Genomic DNA, 19,742 nt, shown 5'->3' with positions numbered 1-19,742 from the left:
ACAGACCGTTTCTTCAGTTTCTTTCATTTAATTAACGGTTTAGTCACAAACTTCTGAAAGCTCAGTTTTAAAATTCCATACTCGTGTTACTGCTTACCTTTTGTGAAGTTCCCCACTGTGGGACAAAAGATCATCTCAAACACGTACTGCTGCATGCGCACTAATCAGGACAAACCACTTTGTCCCCGTTTCTCCTGACTTGATCATCTTGGTATTTTTGGCGTAATTTACTAAATATCTTGCTCACAGTACACGTCAACATTCCTACACTGACAGAAGCAGCCATGCGAGGTGCCAACCTGCCCGTCAGGATCCGATCTGCTGCTCCTCCGCGCTCTACTGGCGGTTTCCTTGATCACAAAGCAACTCACGTTTCAGTCTCGTTGACGTGCGCGAAGCCAGCAAGAACAACTCAGAAGCAGCAAATGTGTCAAGTTCAAGAGAATCTTTATTCAAACATGGGTAAAATAAATCATCTTTACAACATGTATTCAGCAGTATGTACAGTTTGCACATCTTGAGAAAGACAAGACATCGAAAAATAGAGTTATAAAAAGAGTAAAAAGTAACTACAGGAAGAAGGTGCATGATGAAGACGCATCGACATGGTCATCTCTACATACAACACAAAAAAAAAGAAGACAAAACAGACAAAAACCAGAGAGACATTTTTATTCGTCCACTCCGCTTTGGGGGTTAAAAAGCTTGACTGATGCATGAACAAGTGGAGGAGCATTCTGGGAATTTGAACACTTAACACCCTTATTTTCCTCCTAGTCTCATTTGAACGCACATGGTCAACTTGTCCGCGGCGGCCATGTTGGATTAGGCATCAAGAAGTTTACAACAAGCAGGAAGAAGAGAGAGAAAAAAAAAAAAGGAAATAAATCAGTGGCTTTGAGAACAATCATGTACAACAGAGGAATGGTGCACAAGAATCTGTAAAAAAAAAAAAACAAGACAAAAAACGGTGAGACTTTAAGGGTCCTCTGGTGATGGAGGCGCTGGGCTACTGCTGGGAAGGCTTGGTGTCTATCAGCTTCTCCACCATGAGCTTGGCGTAACGGAGGCGGCTGGCCAGCTCCTTGGAGCAGCCGAACTCCTCCAGCAGCGACAGCTTGTACGTGCGGAACTCTCGCTTCTCGTCGATGTAGGTCGCCGCACCCATCAGCGGGCACAGGATCAGCTTGGTGTGATCCTGGCAGGGAAACAAAAAAGAGACGGAAACGCAGGTTCAGAAAGTCGTATTTCGACAGTTGATGTCAAGACGAGATTGAATATATTATGTTTTTTTTTAAAAAGTACCTGGAAGAAGTTGAGCTGCACGGTGCCGTTGGACAAGTGCAGGATGATGGCGCTCTTGGTGCGGAACCAGAGGGAGAGGTAAGGCAGCCGCGCCAGCTCGTCGCCGTCCCGCCGCGCCATGTTGGCGCCGGCCTTCAGCAGGTGCTCGCTCATGTAGTTGCGGAAGTATTTCAGCAGCGTTATCTAGAGGGGACACATGAGAAGCCATGGTTTGAATGAAGCCTGATGTGGCGAAACACACATTTACCGTTTTACGTTATGTAATCGAGGAGCTCAATGTGGATCCAATGACTGACCTTCTTGTTGAGCGCCGCGGGGAACGAGCGCACGCTGAGGTAGGATTCTACCGCCGCCTTGTCGATGTACTGCAGACTGTCTCCGTCGGTGTACATGATCAGCCGCGAGTAATCGTTGAAGAGGACGCCCACGCTGTTGTCACAGAGCTGGTAGCCTGAAATGCAAAAGAGGACAAAATTTAAATTTAAATTCTTTTTTTTGGAGCAGAATTTTAAGCTCGACTTAAAATGTCAAAAATTACATAACTTTGGCATTTCGCGACAGCAATTTCTGGTTAACAGCAGGACGAGAATCGGTGCAATCAATAACCTAAAAATCCTGATGAACAGAATTTGGATCGTCTTTCGCTACTTGTGTTACATCGAATTCTTCAAGAATACTTAATTTAGTCGTTTGCTTTTAGGGTGAAGGATAAGAGAAAAGGCTTGAATCAACTGGATAAATACATTTTTTTTTAATATGGTTTAGTTGCAGTTTAATAATGCTCATGTTATCAGTTACACCTGTGACGTTAAAGTAAAAATTATCTGCTGAATGATCTCACCTAGTCCATATTTGTCCGAGTAGTCGACCCATTTGCTGATCCAGAAGATGGGAACGCACGCAGGATCCTCGGCCTCTCCTGCGCACACAAAAACACACCAACGTCTTTGTATGCACGTTGACGAGAGCTAAACATCGAAAAACGTGCATTTTTTACATATAATAAAAATAATCCGTCGACTAAACTGGAGCCTCACCTTGGCAGATGACCGCCTTCTCGGAGGGCTTGGCAGCGATGATGCTGTTGAGCTGCTGCAGCATGTCTTTCAGGTGGCACTCCATCGGCTCGGCCTCCCTGTGACACACACGGCACAACGGTCAATTACGTAATGACTCAGAAAAATTGTATTAAAAAAAAAAAAAAGGGCACAAAAAGTAATTCTGCATTATGACAAGTTTCACCAAACATGTCTCACCTTTCCGCCGGCTCGTCCTTTATGTCCACTCTCTCTGTCCCGGCTGCGGGAAAGAGAAGAAAAAAAAGATTTTTAATTTGTCAGACAAAAAGCTTTTTTTTTGGGGCAAGTCTCAGTCGGTCACGTCCTCTTGAGGCGCGTTACCTTTGTTGTTAATAGCCGTCAGGGGGCGTCTCTGGCTGAGCTCTGCGGCCGTGGAGGGGGCGATGGAGAACCGCGGCGGCACGGTGAGGCACGTGGTGGGCAGACGCACGGGGATGTAGCCCGACGTGAAGTACTCGTCCTCTTGCAGCTCGGCGATGGTGGGCCTCTTGGTGGGGTCCGCGTGCAGCATCCGCTTGATGAGAGCCGTCGCCAGTGGGTTGATGTGCTGCAGGGTGGGAGGATAATTCAGGTTCACAAAATTGCATCCAAATAAATAAACATTTATTGAAGGTACATTGAGTGGTACTTTAGTGCAGCTTACCCAGGGGACGGTGTAGCTGTTCTTCTTGATGCGATTGTACGTCTCCTTCAGACACGAGGTCTCAAACGGGGGCTTACCCACCAGCAACGTGTACCTGAGAGGACAGAGCAGACTCAGTCAAGTGGCACATAGCAGCAGAAGCGGTAAAACTGCCAGGTGTGTGTGTGTGTGTGTGTGTGCTCAGACTCACAGTATGCACCCCAGCGACCAGACGTCCACTTCATAGCTGTGGCCCTTCTTACAAAGCACCTCGGGTGCGATGTAGTTCGGCGTCCCACACAGGGTCTTCTTCCTCTCGCCGTCAAACTCGATTTTAGTGGCCAACCCAAAGTCCCCTGAGGAAAAAGGTTAAGACAAGTCAAGCTTATTGTAGCGCAGCGGATTAAGAAAAAATGCATTTGTGTACACATGCCAAAATAGACAAAACACTCAACCAGGAAGGATGAGATGTTCTTGATGTGAGCCATGCTATTAAACTGGACAAACGAGTTTGGGTCGAGTTAAAATGTTCCCCGGTGTCAGTCACGACAAGAGCACTGGAGTTTAAGGCAATCCAACAGTCCAACTCACCGATCTTGACCTCCATGTCATCGTTGAGGAAGATGTTGCCCAGCTTCAGGTCCCTGTGAATGACTTTGTTGTCGTGCAGGTACTGGACGCCCTTGAGCAGCTGAGTCATGTAGTAGCGGGCCTCGGGCTCAGTCACAGCCTTACGACGTTTATGCAGCTCCAACAGGGACTGGAACCGAAAATAAAAAGTATTAGATTCATAAAAATAAAAAGACACACAAAATAAAATGACCTCCTTTTTTTTATTATTTAAAGCATTCAACTCATTCTTGCTGCACGTCTTGTGATAAATAGTTAAAATCATACACGTTTTTTCTTTGTGACTGATTTAAAAAGTTCTATAAACATTTTTTGAGCGACCACGTTCAAAACCTCGTTAGCTTTTCTTGCAATTTAAGCCACATCCGCTGGGCCTCGCGGAGGGTCAACCGTGGGGCACCGAGAGGTTCCCTCGCGGGGAGCACTCACCCTCCTCCGGCAGATTTCCAGGACGACAAAGACGAAGTCGTCGCTCTCGAAGAAGCCGTGGAAACCGACGACGTTGGCGTGGTGCAGGCTCTTGTGAATGGCGATTTCGGACGTCATCTTCTCCCGCTGGTGCTGCTTCAGGATCAGCGACTTGGGCACGATTTTCCCGGCGAAAACCTGGTTGGTCTCCGCGTCCGTGATTTCGTAGCATTTGGCGAAACCGCCTTTCCCGAGGAAGCGTCCCCTCGCGTAGCGCCTCATGGTGCGTGGGTCCACCAGGATATCTGGGATTTCTTTGAGAGGAGCCGATTTCGGGTCGACGTGGGCCGACTGGTGCGCCGGCTTCGCGGTACCTGCGCTCATTTTTGTGGGTCGGAAGTGATCTTCGGAGTCTTGCAAATTACGCTTTTCGGAAGGTCGACGTATCGATAAAGTTCTTGCAAAGGGTCGGACTATTGTTAAAGCCGACGTTAGGTTAGCCCTGGGAGCTAGCTTTGACTATGCTAATGATTTCAAATCAAAACTAAAGTTAACCACCTTTGAACGCGAACGACATTCAAACTTCCGATTCAACGATGAAATAAAAGGCAGTGCGTGCGATTGTGAGGTTTAAAAGAAGAAAACGAGAGGTCTACGTGCGACTAAACGCCAGGCTCTTCCCTCGGTGGCTGCAGCGTTACTCCGTCCTGCCCTATTTTTTTTTTTTTTGACAACAGTCTCTGGTACAAATTTTAAATGCTGCTTCGGTCGTTACGGCGCTTTCTGATTGGTCCGCTCGGTTTGAATTCCAAGCTGCGCCGCAAAGCATCGTGGGAAGAGCGGTGCAAAAACAGCCAATCAGCGAAGGCGGAAGTCACGTTCTGCGTTGTGATTGGCTCAATGGCCGGTCCGATGGGCACAGTGCTGACACAGTGGGATTTAATCAAACAGTTTCGACAACTGTTTGATTAAATCCCACCACTGTGTTTGTTTTATCTCGTGGATTTAGTGAAGACGTGTATTTAAATATTTTATTCAAGTTAAATCTCATCAGCATCGAGTGAAATCCTCAATGTAGCAATAACTTACTGCCACATTTAACATGACATACAAGTGAAATGAACGATCAAAAGGGAAAGTTGTTTTTCTGTCTTTTGGATCCATAACTATGTAACTTTCTAATTATCAGTAGTGTCTGCAAATATGCACATAAAGCTGGCTACTGTACTTGAGTACACTTTTATACTGTTACTCCAGTACACCAGGAAGTCACAAGGAAGTCATCTGTTTATATTGGAGAGATAAGTAGAACAATAAGTTACCGATGCAGAGATAAAGTTAATCCCAACAGAAGTATTTAAAATAGTGAACATAGCTGGACTTCAACCAGCAATTAAACATACTGTGTTCCTGTACATGTGATACCAATGTGATCCAAACATAAAGTCCAATATGTGATAATATCTCTCTCGCAGGCTCATTCTGAGGAGGTTACTTTGACTTGTGATCAGGGATTTTACTTGGAATTAAATACTTTTACAATGTGGTATAGGTTGTTTTTTTTAGAAAAATATCTTTCAACCACAGCTGGCTGAACAGATAGTATGACAGTTTGAATTTGTTGGCTTTGGAGTTGATTTATCTTCTCTCCAGTACGGGGCAGCATTTCACGAAAGACATGCAGATCTTGAAGTACTGCAGTACTTTCTAGTCACTTTTCATTATCATTTTCAGTAGAAGCAACTCCTACTGCAATGCTGCAACTGATAGTAATCATCCATATCTCATTACCTTGACCCTAACGCCATAATAAAACACATAAAGTGAAACAGACCTGCTGAAAACTGTGCTGAGCCAACATGTCACTCTATATTTTCCATTCGTATTGTTTTGCAATACGGATAACATGTCAATAATACTAATACTATTCATGTTTCCCTATTTATTCTTTTGTACCTTTATGTGCAAATTGGAAACATAGTCCCTTGGACTTATTGTTATTGAATGAGTTCACAGCACTCGTTCTTTTCATTTCCACTTTTTTGGTGAATGACAGCACAGGTTGAACAAGTTATATATTTATAATGTGTAATCTTTGACCAATATCTTTGCCATGTAAAAAAAATAAAATGTCATGTTTCAAAACAAAACAAAGTGAACGTTATTTCCGCAGCCGCACTACCAATATCTTCTTCTCCTTTGTTTTTGTGCCCACTAGAGTATTTTTAGTAGATAAGAGGAACACAAGAGGAGCATAAGTGGATGAGGAGCGGGAGAAGAATGAAAAGACCATGAGCTCCGTGGGCTTGTTCATCCTGTTTGTTCCACTTGACACAACACTTGTGTGTGTGTGTGTGTGTGTGTGTGTGTGTGTGTGTGTGTGTGTGTGTGTGTGTGTGTGTGTGTGTGTGTGTGTGTGTGTGTGTGCGTGTGTGTGTGTGTGTGTGTGTGTGTAGCATCCAAAACAGCACATGTAAAGAGATTAGCTATTTTTATTCATGAAGCCTCACATGCATCCGCTGAGGCCAACAATGGAAGCTGACGTTCATCATCACGACAATGATGAGGCGAGAAAAGGTGAACTCGTTTTATCACGATGACAATTTGAACATGTGAATCCTCTTTGCTAATTTTAAAGCATTTTATCTGCAACATAATATATAATTATATTAGCTGAACTCTGTTTCATAAGGATTGGTGAGACTATTGACAAAATTGTCTTTTTTAGAAAGTATAAAATACAAGTTAAACACTGGAAAGCAGGAGCTGAGGGATTTTTGTCTCCTTCAAAAAATATTAAATAAATTATATTTTTCACTATTGACTTCCTGCTGAGTTCCATTTTAAAGGACTTATACTTATGGATGGCTCATATGTTTACTCAAGTACTGCAGCCTAATCAAGTACAATTGAAGTATAGGCTTATATCGGTATATTACTTACACATATACAGTCTCAATACTTTTGAAGATCCAGGTTTTATTTTTTTTTAATGACTTTTTTTCATGGGTGATTGTTTTTTGTACTCTTTGTTTACATATTTCTAATTTACAACAAATATGTTGCATGGCTATATATTAAGCAGCTTAAAATTACTTTTACTTCCTCCAACTACAATATCTGTAGCTACCTGTCAGTAATGTATCCATGAAATCCAAATCCCTTTGTTAGATAGTACTTTTAATTGTGATAGCCTTTATATACGTTGGCACTATACTCTGCTGCATAAGTCAAATTGTTATTATTTTACTTGGGAGTATTTGCACACTGAGGTATCAGTACTTTTACAATAATGGATTTCCAATATTGGAGTGCATTGACAATGTATGAAACAGCCAGCAGACAAACATTTCAACAAATAGTTTATTCACATAAGATTTTAAAAATATATATATATAGCGACACTGAAATGTGAATCCTTAAATATGTATAAAGTGCATCATCACGGGTCGAGGACTGTGATGACCAGCAGCACGTGACCACGAGCAGTCCAGCTGCGGAGAAACCAGAGGGTCAAAATGTCCCCTACGACAGCACGCAGCTGTTGTTCTTCCTCAGCGGTGGTCTCCTCTTCCTCACCGCGGGCACCGACTCCCTGCGCCTCCACGCCGCGCAGCTCAGCGGCCGCGGCGGGTTCACCTGTTGCAGCAGCGCGCGGAACACCCCGAGCGTGTTCCCCCCGGTGCGCGCGGACGCCTCCACGAAGTTCGCGTCCCACTCGTCCTCCACCGTGGCCATGACGTCAGCCGCCCGCAGCACGCGCCCCTCGGCGTCGCTCAGGTCCGCCTTGCCGCCGACCACGGTGATGGGCGCGCTCTTGCCCGCCCGCAGCTCCAGAATCTCGTCGCGCAGCCGCCGCACCTCCTCCAGGGAGGCGGGGTCGTCCACCGCGTACACGAGCGCGAACGCGTCGCTGTGTCGGATGCCGAGCTGCCGCATCGCCGGGAAGGAGTAGCTGCCGCTCGTGTCCAGGATCTCCAGACGCATCGTCCCGGACCCGGCCGTGTCGTACTCCAGCACGTGGAGCTCCTCGACTGTGCGCGTGTACTTGTGCTCGAAGCGGTCGTGGAGGAAGCGGCGGATGAGCGCGCTCTTCCCGACCCCCGCTGCCCCGAGGAACAGCAGCCGGACGGTGTTGGGACGTCCCGGGAGAGACATGCTGGTCTGGGGCTCTGGCTGCCCTTTACGCATGTATGGGCATTTATAGGATGGACGCCAATGCTCTCCTCCAATGAGCGCTCTCTCTCTCTCTCTCTCTCTCTCTCTCTCTCTCTCTCTCTCTCTCTCTCTCTCTCTCTCTCTCTCTCTCTCTCTCTCTCACCTCTTACATCAGGTGAGGCAGGATTCAAAGTCAGGTTATACACAGACTTAAATTAAAGACCATGCAGTATGAAGGTAGATTTGTGTCTATTTTACCTGAGGAAATTTCTAGTTTGTAAGTAAATTATCTCCAAATCTTTGCTCTCAATTAAAAAAACTGCTCCAAAAAAAAAGAAAATTGCTCTTAAAAAACTGCTCTCAACAAAAAAACTGGTCTTTTTTTTTTTGAAAGCATTTATTTATTTATTTTTAAGAGCAATTTTTTTTCGAGAGCAAATTTTTGTTTTAGAGCATTCTTTTTTATTTGCTATAACAATACCCTTAAAATAAAACTGCTCTCTTTTTTTTGAGGGTTTGTTTGTTGTTGTTGCTTGGGTTAAAAAGACTAAAAGGCTAAAATAACACACTATAGAGTATAAATATGATCCATATACGTTCACCGGTAGAAGATTCCAAGTGAAAGTCAAAACAATAAATTGAAAAGCGAAAATATTGACCAAGCATCCAGTTTTCCAGTCCTATTCAGCCCTGTTTTGTATTATCAGACCTCAACATGTGTCCCCACTCAAACTCCTCATCACACGCTAAGCTACACATGCTAAGCTAAAATGCCATAATTATACCACGAGTGTCCGTAACTTTGGCTCATTTCCCTTCTTACTTTTGCTCTTGGTCCATTATCCTCACATGTCTTTTTGTTATTCCCAGAGAATGACCATAAAGAGAAGTCGTCCATGCGCACACAACCCAGACGCAGACACAGGAAGTCCTATTCCCACCAGGCAGGAGTGACACAAACCTGTATGTTGCATATGTGCACGTGCTCTACACACATCCTGTTAATAAAAACTGTTACTGTGTTTTTTTTACCACTCAGAGATCCTTTCCCCTGCAGCCTGATGATTACCGCCTGAGTGGGCCGCATCAACAAGGATTTCTTGGGAAGCACTTAGCGGCGCGCTAAAGTCAAACAGATTGATAGCCCAACAGATGGGGACAGCAAGTCCCATTTGTACAAGGCCATCAATGGAGTTTGTTTTCTAGATAACCCCCTCATTGTTTTTCGGGAACGTGCCATTATTATCACAAGATACGGGACAAAACTCTGCCTCTCTGACTCACTGGGACTCGCACTGTCTGGCTGGACGTGGCTATCGGAGGGTAAACAGATACTGCGATAATTTGGTCAATGTGTGCGCGCTTTTTGGTGCCTCCATTAGTTTGTTCTGTCTCTTATCTCTGCTCTTGAAGAAGGTCAGTACTTGCCCGTTTAATATGAGGGAGCAAATAAAACGTGAAACCATTTCAATATAATAAAAAAAAAAGGCATGCAAACCTGAGCCGCTTGTTGCAAAAGAGGTTTCACTGGATGCAGCCGTCAGGCATCCTTCAATATGAACTTGTCTGGAGCGTTTTTTTAGGTCTTTTGTCATGAACAGCAGCATTTTTTGCATTTATTTTTGCAAAAGCAACCACAGGCAACAATGCTGTCAGTATTACAGGTACGAAACAATCTCAGAAGTATAAAGGATATAGCTTAACATGTGATTGTTCCTCATCTCATTCTAATAGGGACATTCACTTTCTGCTGTAACAATAAAACCCAGCGATGTCGGGCGATGCAGTTTGGCCCCATAGTCAGCGTTCAAGTTCATCCCAAACATGATGGACGGAGTTTAGGTCAAGACAAGTTCACAGATAACAATTCATTCAATATAATGCGGTGCCAATAACGCTTTAAACAGCTTTAATAGCTTGAACCGTGAAGAACAGAGGCGTCCACACACTTTTGGCCGCACAGTGCACATTGTGAAGTCATCTTCTCATCGTCCTCACTAGATGGCAGCAGCAGACTCGTTCAGACTTCACCCAAGTGAAGCCTGTTCAGCCGTTAGAGACTTTGATGTTGCTCCAAAAGCAAAGGAACCACACATATAACGTCACGGCCAACATGTTTACTGTATGTTATACATTGGTGCAACATAAAATGATGATATGCATTACTAGTGCTAATGCATTACTAATGCATTACTCATCTCGTGCCAGCAGAAGCTAAAAGGTTCGACTCATCCAGGGAAATATTTTGAAGCTACAGTGTCGCTCTGACTTTGGAGCATATATACCTTCAATAATGATGAGCTTTAGGGCCCGAAAGATGTCACTGAGGGGCACGCAGGGGGATGTTCTGAGTAAAAATGGAAAGGTTACACTTTCTGTTTCACAACAGACAACATTACAATTTGGGTTATTTGGTTATCAATATACCCTTATTTGGGTGTATAAAAAAAAGAAAGCAAACATTCTGTGGTCTCCCATCATTCATTGTCTATGCAGCAGCTCTATGAAGGTAGATTTGTGTCTTTTTTTTACCCGAAGCAAGTTTCTAGTTTGTAAGTAAATTAGCTCCAAATCTTTGCTCTCAATAAAAAAAATTGCTCTAAAAAAAAAAAACGCTCTAAAAAAAAAGTGCTCTCAAAACTAAAATTTTTCTCTCAAAAAACATTTTTCTCTAAAAAAAAAAAAAAAAAATTTAGTTTTGAGAGCACTTTTTTTTTTAGAGCGTTTTTTTTTTTTTTAGAGCATTTCTTTTTTTAGGAGACCAAAGATTATGAGATAATTTACTTACAAACTAGAAATTTGCCTGGGTAAAAAAGACACAAATCCTTCATACGGCCCCAGACTTCATTGAGACGGCGTTCCCCTTTAAGAGTCCTCTAACCTCGGCTGACTCAGGACTCTCCTCTTGCAAATATGCAGAGAAATGAAATCTGTCCTGCTCTTCGCGGTCGACAATAACCTTTTTTTTGCAGCAACCTCTTCTCTTTTCATCTCCCGCCTCCGCTTATCATCCTTCCTCCACTCAAAGAGCCCTGTTCCTCTCCAATACCCCGCCATGGGTTTTGTGTACACACACACACACACACACACACACACATCTATCAAACGCAAGACGGCTGAGAGCGAGGAGCATCATTGTGTTAGCGTGAGCTCACGTGAAAGCTTCACCTCCTTCAGGGACTATCACATGTCGGTGATTAACGGGAGGTTTATATCTAGAAGTCCTCTTTCACTCGCTTAGTGTCGGATTATCACGAGGTTTATTAAAATGATCAATCTGTGTGTGTGTGTGTGTGTGTGTGTGTGTTGCATCTACCAAATATTCATCCTCCTCGAGCCCGGTGCTTGCTGTTACCATGGCAACTTGCGGGGCAACCGCAGGGAAGAGCGGAGGATGCTCGTTGGGTTTCGGTGTGTATCACAGCACACGTGTTACGTTTAGTGACTGAAGAGGAGCTGAGTTTCCTCTGCAGCAGGACGGAGGAAGTGGAGCAGGTTACCTCCCTCGCCTTCATTTCTCTTCCACAGTTTTTGGCTCAGTGAAATCTCGAGGGGACGCGATGCGGGCGCTTTCATCCTTCTCCCACACACACACACACACACACACACACACACACACACACACACTATTTGCAAAAAATCATGACAACAGATTTGTCTTATCAGCACAAGATGGCTGTTTTGGATCGGATGAACTGAGACGAGTCACTCAATAGAAGCCAAGATGGTCCACAACTTACTTACTATTCAGGTTTGAAGAGCAGAAACGTGACATTCATTGAAACAGTGTGGCCTAAATTATGGAGGTTTATGACAATAAAGAACATGTATATGATTCTCATTTGACTCCAGCTATCGAGGCGACGACATGAACCTCTGCAGTCGTACCGTACGCTCTGCAGCCTCTTTTTTCTGCATCCGATGACGTCTGCATGTTTAGCGTGCAACGTGTTCACCGTCTACACAGTAAGTTCAGCGTGTTAGCATGGTAGCATTAGCCAAATAGCACCAAAGACAAAGTGCAGCAATGGCTGATGGGAATGCCAAGTTTGCAGGCGTTTGGTCTGAAACCAAAGTGGAGGATGTGGTGGAGATGTATCATATTGCTCGTCTTGACCTCGTCGCATCGACGCCAATTGAAAAAAGGACAATAACAGAATTTATCTTATTGTTCCATCGGCTACTTTGTCTTTCCTCTCAGGGCCGTAGCCAAACATCTTGAGGTCTGGTGCATGATGGGAGGAAAGAGGAGCAGGGGGAGGGCAAACATTTCCAAACATTATTGTAAGTGTAAAAAACTCTGAACTATTTAACGGGGGAACTCTGTCCATTCAACTGAATAAACTCTAAGTGTTTAATAAATGCTTAAATGTTTCACATCGCGTTTGTTTTCTTTAAAGGAGATGGAAAAGGTTCTTTTCCATTACAGAGGACAAGTTAGCTGTTAAAATGCTGATTCGCTTCTGAGTTAGAGAAGTCCTTCCTGCAGCGCTCACCCGCTCGAGTCACAGCGCTAGCAGAGCTAGGTCTGTGTCAGAGAACGGACAAAATCAAAAAATCCAATCAAGACCGCCGTTAAGAGGAAGAACTTTATTGGGTTCAGTTCAACTGTAAGAACATGAAAAAGACTGAAGTGCTCCGTGGAAGGCACGGCCATGATCGCAGCCAGAGAGACTCTTTCATTGTGTTTTACACACCAACACCCAACCGAGGACAAACATGTGCTTTTCACTTCTTGCGAGTGGGACATTATTGTGCAGACTTGGAGTCACAGTAGGAGTTAATGCATCTACGACTGAATATTTATGTGCATTTACAAGGATGAATCACTCACCAAGAAGCCCTCTGGATGAGCGACTCAAAACAGCTCCTTCTATTCGTTTGTCCTTCAGTAAAGTCAAAAAAACACTCATCAGGACTGGATTGCAGTCTTTAAGGGAAACCTTTGACTCCTGACTACTTCCTGGAGATGCATCCGTCTACATAAAGGACATCTGAGGAGGTGCAGCGAGCAGCAAACAGGCAAAGAACATGTTAGATCTGCCAGAAACATCCCATTTTATTTCTTAACACTTTTTTTTGCACTCAGTTTCCTTGGTTACTATGTTGTTGTTTTTTAAGCATTCAGCGACACAGACAGCCTTAATTTACAGCAGACACATGTGAATCTAACATCCATCTATCGGATGCGTGTTGTGCTTGATAGTTTGAAAAAAGAGCAGGAGATGAAAGCGGCGCACGAGAGGCAGCAAGGCATTAAACACGAGAAGGCGAGATATTATGATATTATGAGTTATAGCATTCTATATGTTGGCTTACACCAGAAGTTACCACGCAGAGGCACACGACGAATAACAGCTAGCGCCCCGACGCCTGTCAGGTACAGCTCCAGGGAGGTCGATTTGTGTCTTTTTTACCCAAGAATTTGTAGTTTGTTAGTAAATTATCTCCTAATCTTTGCTCTCAAAAAAAAAAAAATGCTCTCAAAAAAAAAAAAAAAATTGCTCTCAAAAAAAAAAATTTGCTCAAATTTTTTTTAAAATAATGCTCTCAAAAAAAGATCTAAAAAAATTATCTTTTTTTTTTAAGAACAATTTTTTTTTAGAGCAAATTTTTTTGGAGAATTTTATTTTTGAGAGCATTTGTTTTTAAAGCGTTTTTTTTTAAGAGCGAATTTCTTTTTTTAGAGCGTTTTTTTTTTTTAACAGCATTTTTTTTTATTTGAGAGCAATGATTTGGAGATAATTTACTTACAAACTCGAAATTTGCTCGGGTAAAAAAAGACACAAATCGCCCTTCATACAGCTTGTGTTAGTGTGACTGGAAGTGAAACAAGTAATAACACTATTATTTGTTCATTAACACGACAAGTCATCGTACATCCAAAACTCTAGTTTTAAAAAAAAGCCCCGGGAGGAGAAGAGATCATGAGAAAGGAAGAAAAATATAAAAACACTTGTGCTGTGTTTTGGGTGCCATGACTTCCAGTTTATCAGCTTTAATTTCCACCACACATCCATCCAGACAAATTCACAATTACACACACACACACGCATATGCAAAATATCCAGTTCAAAACAGCTACCTACAGTATCAATGAATAGTTTGAAGCGTCATGTCAAATAGTGGAGCAGTCCGGCCGTGTGCTCTCTCTCTCTCAGTATTCCCAGCGGGTGGCGCTGTCCAGCGAGTCCACGCTGGCCTTCAGCCCTCCGGCGTGGTCGCCTTTGAGGTACTTCCCCCCCAGAACCCGGATGGCCATCTTGTTGAGGTCGCAGAACTCAAACAGGAACTGGACCGGCGCGGCGCTGCTGCAGCCCACCGCCGTGTCGTCGCCCACACACCAGTACTTCCCCTGGGCGTCTGCACAGACAGCACACGCATTATTAATATTAATAATAATAAAGAGGACTACGTGTTCAGCAATGCGTGCTGATGGTGGACACTTAGCTCATATACTGTATTACATACATTTCTCACACAGTGTTTTAATTTAAAGCTGCACAAATCAATATTTTATATACGCAAATGGAACAAATTGCTACATGTGGTAAAGGATCGTATTGACAAACCCACAAAGAATATCACCCATTAGCAGCAAATAGAGACTAGCTGCTGACTAGCATAGTGGAGCATTGAGCCGCTAAAGAGCCAGATGTTTCTCTCAAGAGAAGGTGGCGACCAAAACAGGGGATAAAAAGGAAAGTGAATAATACATATTCCTGGTTGCCAGAAACACTACTTTAAATTCACGTCAATGCTGCAGCATATTTACATATCAACTTTATCTGGCATTAATATGTTGATGCTGTGCTTACAGCTCGTTTCTGCTGACCCCATGTGGCCTAAAAAAAGTGTCACACGTCAATAAAAAGGTGTTTTACTTTAACACTGCCAAGAGCTAGTCTCAAAAAAGACACTGACAAACTGTCCCACTTTTCCCACAGTCAAAAACATCTGTCACCAGGACGCTAAAACGTGCCAAATTCACGTTTTCTACACATATTGGGCTTTAAGTTAACCAGATTTGCCATTAGAGGTGGGAATCACCAGAGGTCCCACAATTTGATTTTATCACGATACTTCGATATATTAAATATTGTGATTTATTCCCTTTTTTCCCGCCGCAAATTGTCTCGAAAGGAAAACTTCTAACAAACACATTGCAACAAAATGAAAAAGCTGATTTTATTATCCGAGGACCAACAAGTTCGTAATTGATTTATTAAAAGCTCGATACTTGACTTCCGTGTATCGATACAATATCGCCACGCAAAATATCGCGATACTGTGCTGTATCGATTTTTTCGCCCACCCCTATTTGCCATGTTGTGGAGAACAGCCAGCGGCACCGTGACCCTCAGGTAAAACATGCAACAGCGCCGCGTCGCATCCTTTCACGGCCCACCTTTCAGGGAGTAAGCTCCGTTGTGGAACTCCAGCTGGAAAACATCGTAGGACGCTCGGTTGGAGTCCAGAGTCGCCGTTCCGGCTTTACGAGCCCCGATGAAGCCGTGCTCCCCACGGAGGACGATGATTGGACGGTTGATCAGCTTCATCAGGAACTGTTCAGCCTCCCCTGAAGAGACGGGCTGATTCAGGGTTGCATCCGACAGAAATAGGCTTTGTTTCACGCCCATCGACGTAAAAGAGCTTTACTAAGATGATTTAAACGTGCAGACGACTTTGGGAAACGAGGCGTGTGCCGGGTCTCTTAGGGAGGAAAATAATACCAAGTGCGAAGATGTCTGAGATGACGAGAAGTACTGACCATTGACTTCAAAATATTTTAGAAGTCTTTCCTCAAAAAGTACTTTAGGCTCTAATAAATAAAATCAGAAACATCACTGACCTGCGGTGTCCACAGTAGCAGCTAGCTGTCCGTTCCTCTTAGCGATCACATATTTGTCGTTAGCTGCGCGCACACACACGCGACCGTCGCGCCACTCCAGTTCAAAGTAGCTGTTAGCCGACCTGCGACACACATGCAGTGACTCAGACTGTGTGTGATATTCAACATGATGCAGTTTGCGTGTGTGCGTATGGATGCGTGTGTGTGTGTGTGTGTGTGTGTGTGGTTACTTGGTGGAGGCGGTGCACTGCAGACCCCCGCTTGCTGTCAGAGTCCAGTATTTCCCAGCAGCGGTTCTGAAGGCACACTTCCTGTCCTCACGGCTCATCTCCAACTGGAAGACTTCCTGGTCCCCTTCCTCGTCCTGATTGGCCGACAGGTCCATGCCTAGGAAAGAGGCGCAGTCTGTTGTCAGCTTGCGTTCACCTCCGTCTCAAACTCTCCCCCACCCTCAAATTTGGGAAGTTCTTCAGATTATCAGGTTCTTAAAAAAAAGGGACAGAACATCCTGAACTCTCTGCCCAAAAGCCAATTAGCACCGTGTGAAACTGAAACTGGAATACATTTTTCATTCAATCAGTACTGGACTCATAAGGATAGAAATCACACAATGGAAGTCTACAAGTTTGTTTAGTCTGCTGCAAATTCAACTCAAGAAGAAGAAGGTGGAGAACTCTCTGTCAAAGGTGTGGCCACAGAGATAAATATGAAGCAAGTTTTTCCAAATACAAATAAAATCATGTCTTGTGACGAATACCTCTGCATCTGCCATGGTGAACATCTAAACTGTAGAGCATCAAGATGACATGAAGACATGAATCAAAAACCCACAAACTCTGGGTTCAAGCAAAACCATTCAAGTCTCAAGTGCCCGGTAAAATTGCAGAAGGCCTTGCAGGGCCGAGCCCTTTAAATAGCTAGTAGGCCCTGAGCATTAAACACCAGTGTTCATGCTCGACTTGGACTAGGTCTCAGTTATGGAAGAACACAACACTTCCATATTACAACCTTATACAGTTGACATGGTGGACATGGTCGCTGCATGCATATCAAAACGGACACGCAGAAACATTAGCAGGCCTTGGCAGTCGTCTTTCTAGCACAACATTCACTCTCATAAAGCTCAATTTTGGTCTCCACCAACTCCTGAGTGAAGTATTCGTCTCCACCAACGAGCTGCAGGATGCTAAAACGCATCCAACGTGGGTTCTCTGCAGGGTTCGTCACCGCGATCGACACCTTTTTGCCCAACAGGTTGTCGTTGCAGTGTTGCCGTTATCCCCCTGCGGTCTGGGAGGGCAAATTTGTCTCCGCCCTAGAAAGGCTTCATGAAAAAAAAGGGAAAGAAGCTCTTGCTCTTCATTAAGAGACCTGACACAAAAACCTAATTGTTAGCGTTGAGCCGCCGGCTGTAACAAAGGGTCTGCCCACCCCGAGCCTGCCGGAGTTGTTAGGCTACAAATGGGCCTTTAAAACCTCTTTTTGAATGTCCACAAGTCACAAAGACACTGCCCTACATCTCATTCAAACATGCTCTCTTCTTCAATCCATTTCTCCTGGGATGCACACACACACACACACACACACACACACACTCACACTCTCTCTGCATGGATATAAACTGCTGTCAATGACCAGACGCATGTGGATGGCAGCACACAGGGAGACAGAGTGGCGACAAGACAGATTAGGTTGCGCACAGATCCACATCCAGGACCGCCTGAGTCACACCTCGCCTCTCTTTTCTCTGCCTCTCCTCCATTTTATCCCTTTTGTCTCCTCCACCTCCGTCTTGTCCGTTGTTTTTTTTGTTCTCCTTCCTCTCGGCCTATTCGGAGATAAAGAATGGAGGGAACAACTGCAGACTGAAGCTGACCCCGAAACCAGCAGCCACAATGCAGGGGTAGAATTACTGCAGAAAAATGTTAAGCTATATAGGCAGAGAGGCTGGCCAAGAAGGATTGAGGGAGGGAGGGAGGGATGGGGGGAGAGAGAAAAAGTGAGAGCATGATAATGAAAAACACATGGTGTGAGAGAAATGAAGGAGCAGGAGTCTCTCATTATCTCCTTCACAGACACGCATCAAAATCATGCAACAGCTGTATCAGTTGTGTGCCCAGTCCATCTGTGTGTGAACTGGGATTTCTCTCTCTCCCTCTCTCTCTCTCCCTCCCTCTCTCTCTGGCTCTGAATGACCGCAGAGCCTCACCTTGCCTCGTGGAGACGTTCCTCTCGTTGCCTGCGGTCAGCACGACCTGCGCGTGGCTGCGCTCCAGGCCAAACAGTTCGTCCTTCCCGACCCGGGCGTTTTTCCCGGACTTCATCGTGCCGGTGGGCCCCCCCGGCGCCAGGTAGCGGCCGTTGCAGTCCCGGAACGCCACTTTCCCGGAGCGGAACTCCAGCACGTAGCCGGTGTCCTTGTCCGTGCTCGCGGACAGGCTGCCGTCGTTGCGGAGGAAGCGGTTGTCAGACGTCTCGAGGTGGTAGCGCTGGTCCCGGTACACCAGCGTCACGAGCGAGTCCACCCCCCAGGGCACGTCGCGGTCTATCGACACCTCGTGGCGCTCCCCGCGCGCGCTCAGGTGGGCGAAGCGCTTGCGCGCCAGGCTGTACAGGTTGACCTGCGGGTGCACGGCCAGGTGCACGCTCCACCGCTCCGCCGGCGTGGCCGCCTGCGCGAAGCAGCTGATGCGGTCCTCGCTGCCGCTGAGGTAGCGGCCGTGCGGCTCGGACTGCAGCGACCAGCGGCCGTCCTCGTGCGCGGTGACCACGAAGCGGCAGTCGCGGCCGCCGCGCGTCTCGCTGTCCGCGGTGACGTTGCCGTCTTTGTCCGTGGCGAGGTAGCGGCCCAGGTGGGAGCGGAGGAACACGGCGCTGCCGTCCTCCCCGGTCTGCTCCAGGGTCCACGTCTGCTTCTTCTTCAGGCTGCCGGCCGACGCGTTGACTTTGAAGCCGAAGGTCTCCGCCGTCAGATACTTGCCCTCGCTGTTGATGAGCCCCAGAGGGATCTGCAGCAGGTCCCCGTCGGCGCCGTTTGCGGACATGTTTCGCCTTGTGTGTGTCAAGAAGAAAGAGAGAGAGAGAGAGAGAGAGAGAGAGAGAAGAGATGCGGCGAGGTGTTCTTCTTTAGAGAGACGGAGGGAGAGAGAGGCGATGTGGGGGTGTCTGAGGGAGGGACAGAGAGAGAGAGAGAGAGGGAGAGAATGGGAGAGCTGCTCTCTGCTGACTGATGATGATGATGATGATGAGTGTCCCCTTACTGCAAATCCAGACTGAGTTCCAACACTGGGATTTTTTCTTCTTCCTTTTTCTCTAAAGCCGGTCCACGCCCAAGTTACAGACACAGGAGCTGGAGGGAGATTACTGCAATTTTGGAAAACCACTGTTGACCGACCACTCCACACAGTATCATCCAAACGGTCACTAGTGTGTGTGTGTGTGTGTGTGTACGTGTGTGTGTCCCCTACTTTCCCTCACTCTAATTGAGATGTGGTCATCCTGCAGTTCCACATGGATAGAGCCATTCACCCACTGACAGAACAGTGTTTGTCTTCAGGCCTGCGTGTCTCTGTCTGTGTGTGTGTGTGTGTGTGTGTGTGTGTGTGTGTGTGTGTGTGTGTGTGTGTGTGTGTGTGTTGCGTGCTGAGTTATGGAGACAATTATAATTTCATATTCACACAGTCCTACA

At 45.4% G+C, this 19,742-nt stretch overlaps 3 protein-coding genes across 3 annotated transcripts; all 3 read right to left on the bottom strand.

Moving 5' to 3' along the window:
* Positions 1-656: 656 nt before the first annotated feature.
* On the bottom strand, positions 657-4,831 carry plk1 (polo-like kinase 1 (Drosophila)). The gene is made up of 11 exons (XM_068589395.1): positions 4,066-4,831; positions 3,598-3,766; positions 3,218-3,362; positions 3,028-3,121; positions 2,706-2,931; positions 2,562-2,604; positions 2,343-2,440; positions 2,147-2,224; positions 1,602-1,756; positions 1,306-1,488; positions 657-1,198 (listed from the first exon to the last, which is right to left on the bottom strand). Exons 1-11 carry the CDS (start codon positions 4,426-4,428, stop codon positions 1,010-1,012), a joined length of 1,743 nt encoding a protein of 580 aa, XP_068445496.1. The 5' UTR covers positions 4,429-4,831; the 3' UTR covers positions 657-1,009.
* Positions 4,832-7,569: 2,738 nt separating this feature from the next.
* LOC137793265 (ras-related protein Rap-2a-like) lies at positions 7,570-8,202 on the bottom strand. The gene has a single exon (XM_068589303.1). The coding sequence runs from the start codon at positions 8,200-8,202 to the stop codon at positions 7,570-7,572; it is 633 nt and encodes a 210-aa protein (XP_068445404.1).
* Positions 8,203-13,693: 5,491 nt separating this feature from the next.
* LOC137793202 (fascin-like) lies at positions 13,694-19,136 on the bottom strand. The gene is made up of 5 exons (XM_068589213.1): positions 18,264-19,136; positions 16,285-16,441; positions 16,055-16,176; positions 15,611-15,781; positions 13,694-14,565 (listed from the first exon to the last, which is right to left on the bottom strand). The coding sequence occupies exons 1-5, from the start codon at positions 19,096-19,098 to the stop codon at positions 14,360-14,362; spliced, it is 1,491 nt and encodes a 496-aa protein (XP_068445314.1). The 5' UTR covers positions 19,099-19,136; the 3' UTR covers positions 13,694-14,359.
* Positions 19,137-19,742: the final 606 nt, after the last annotated feature.

The sequence above is a fragment of the Clinocottus analis genome, unplaced genomic scaffold (assembly GCF_023055335.1).
Source record: "Clinocottus analis isolate CAN_PGR_092001 unplaced genomic scaffold, fCliAna1.0.p SCAF_22, whole genome shotgun sequence".
Classification (NCBI taxonomy): domain Eukaryota; kingdom Metazoa; phylum Chordata; class Actinopteri; order Perciformes; family Cottidae; genus Clinocottus; species Clinocottus analis.
Note: the sequence above shows the minus strand (reverse complement) of the source record. Positions and strands in the feature narration are given on the sequence as shown.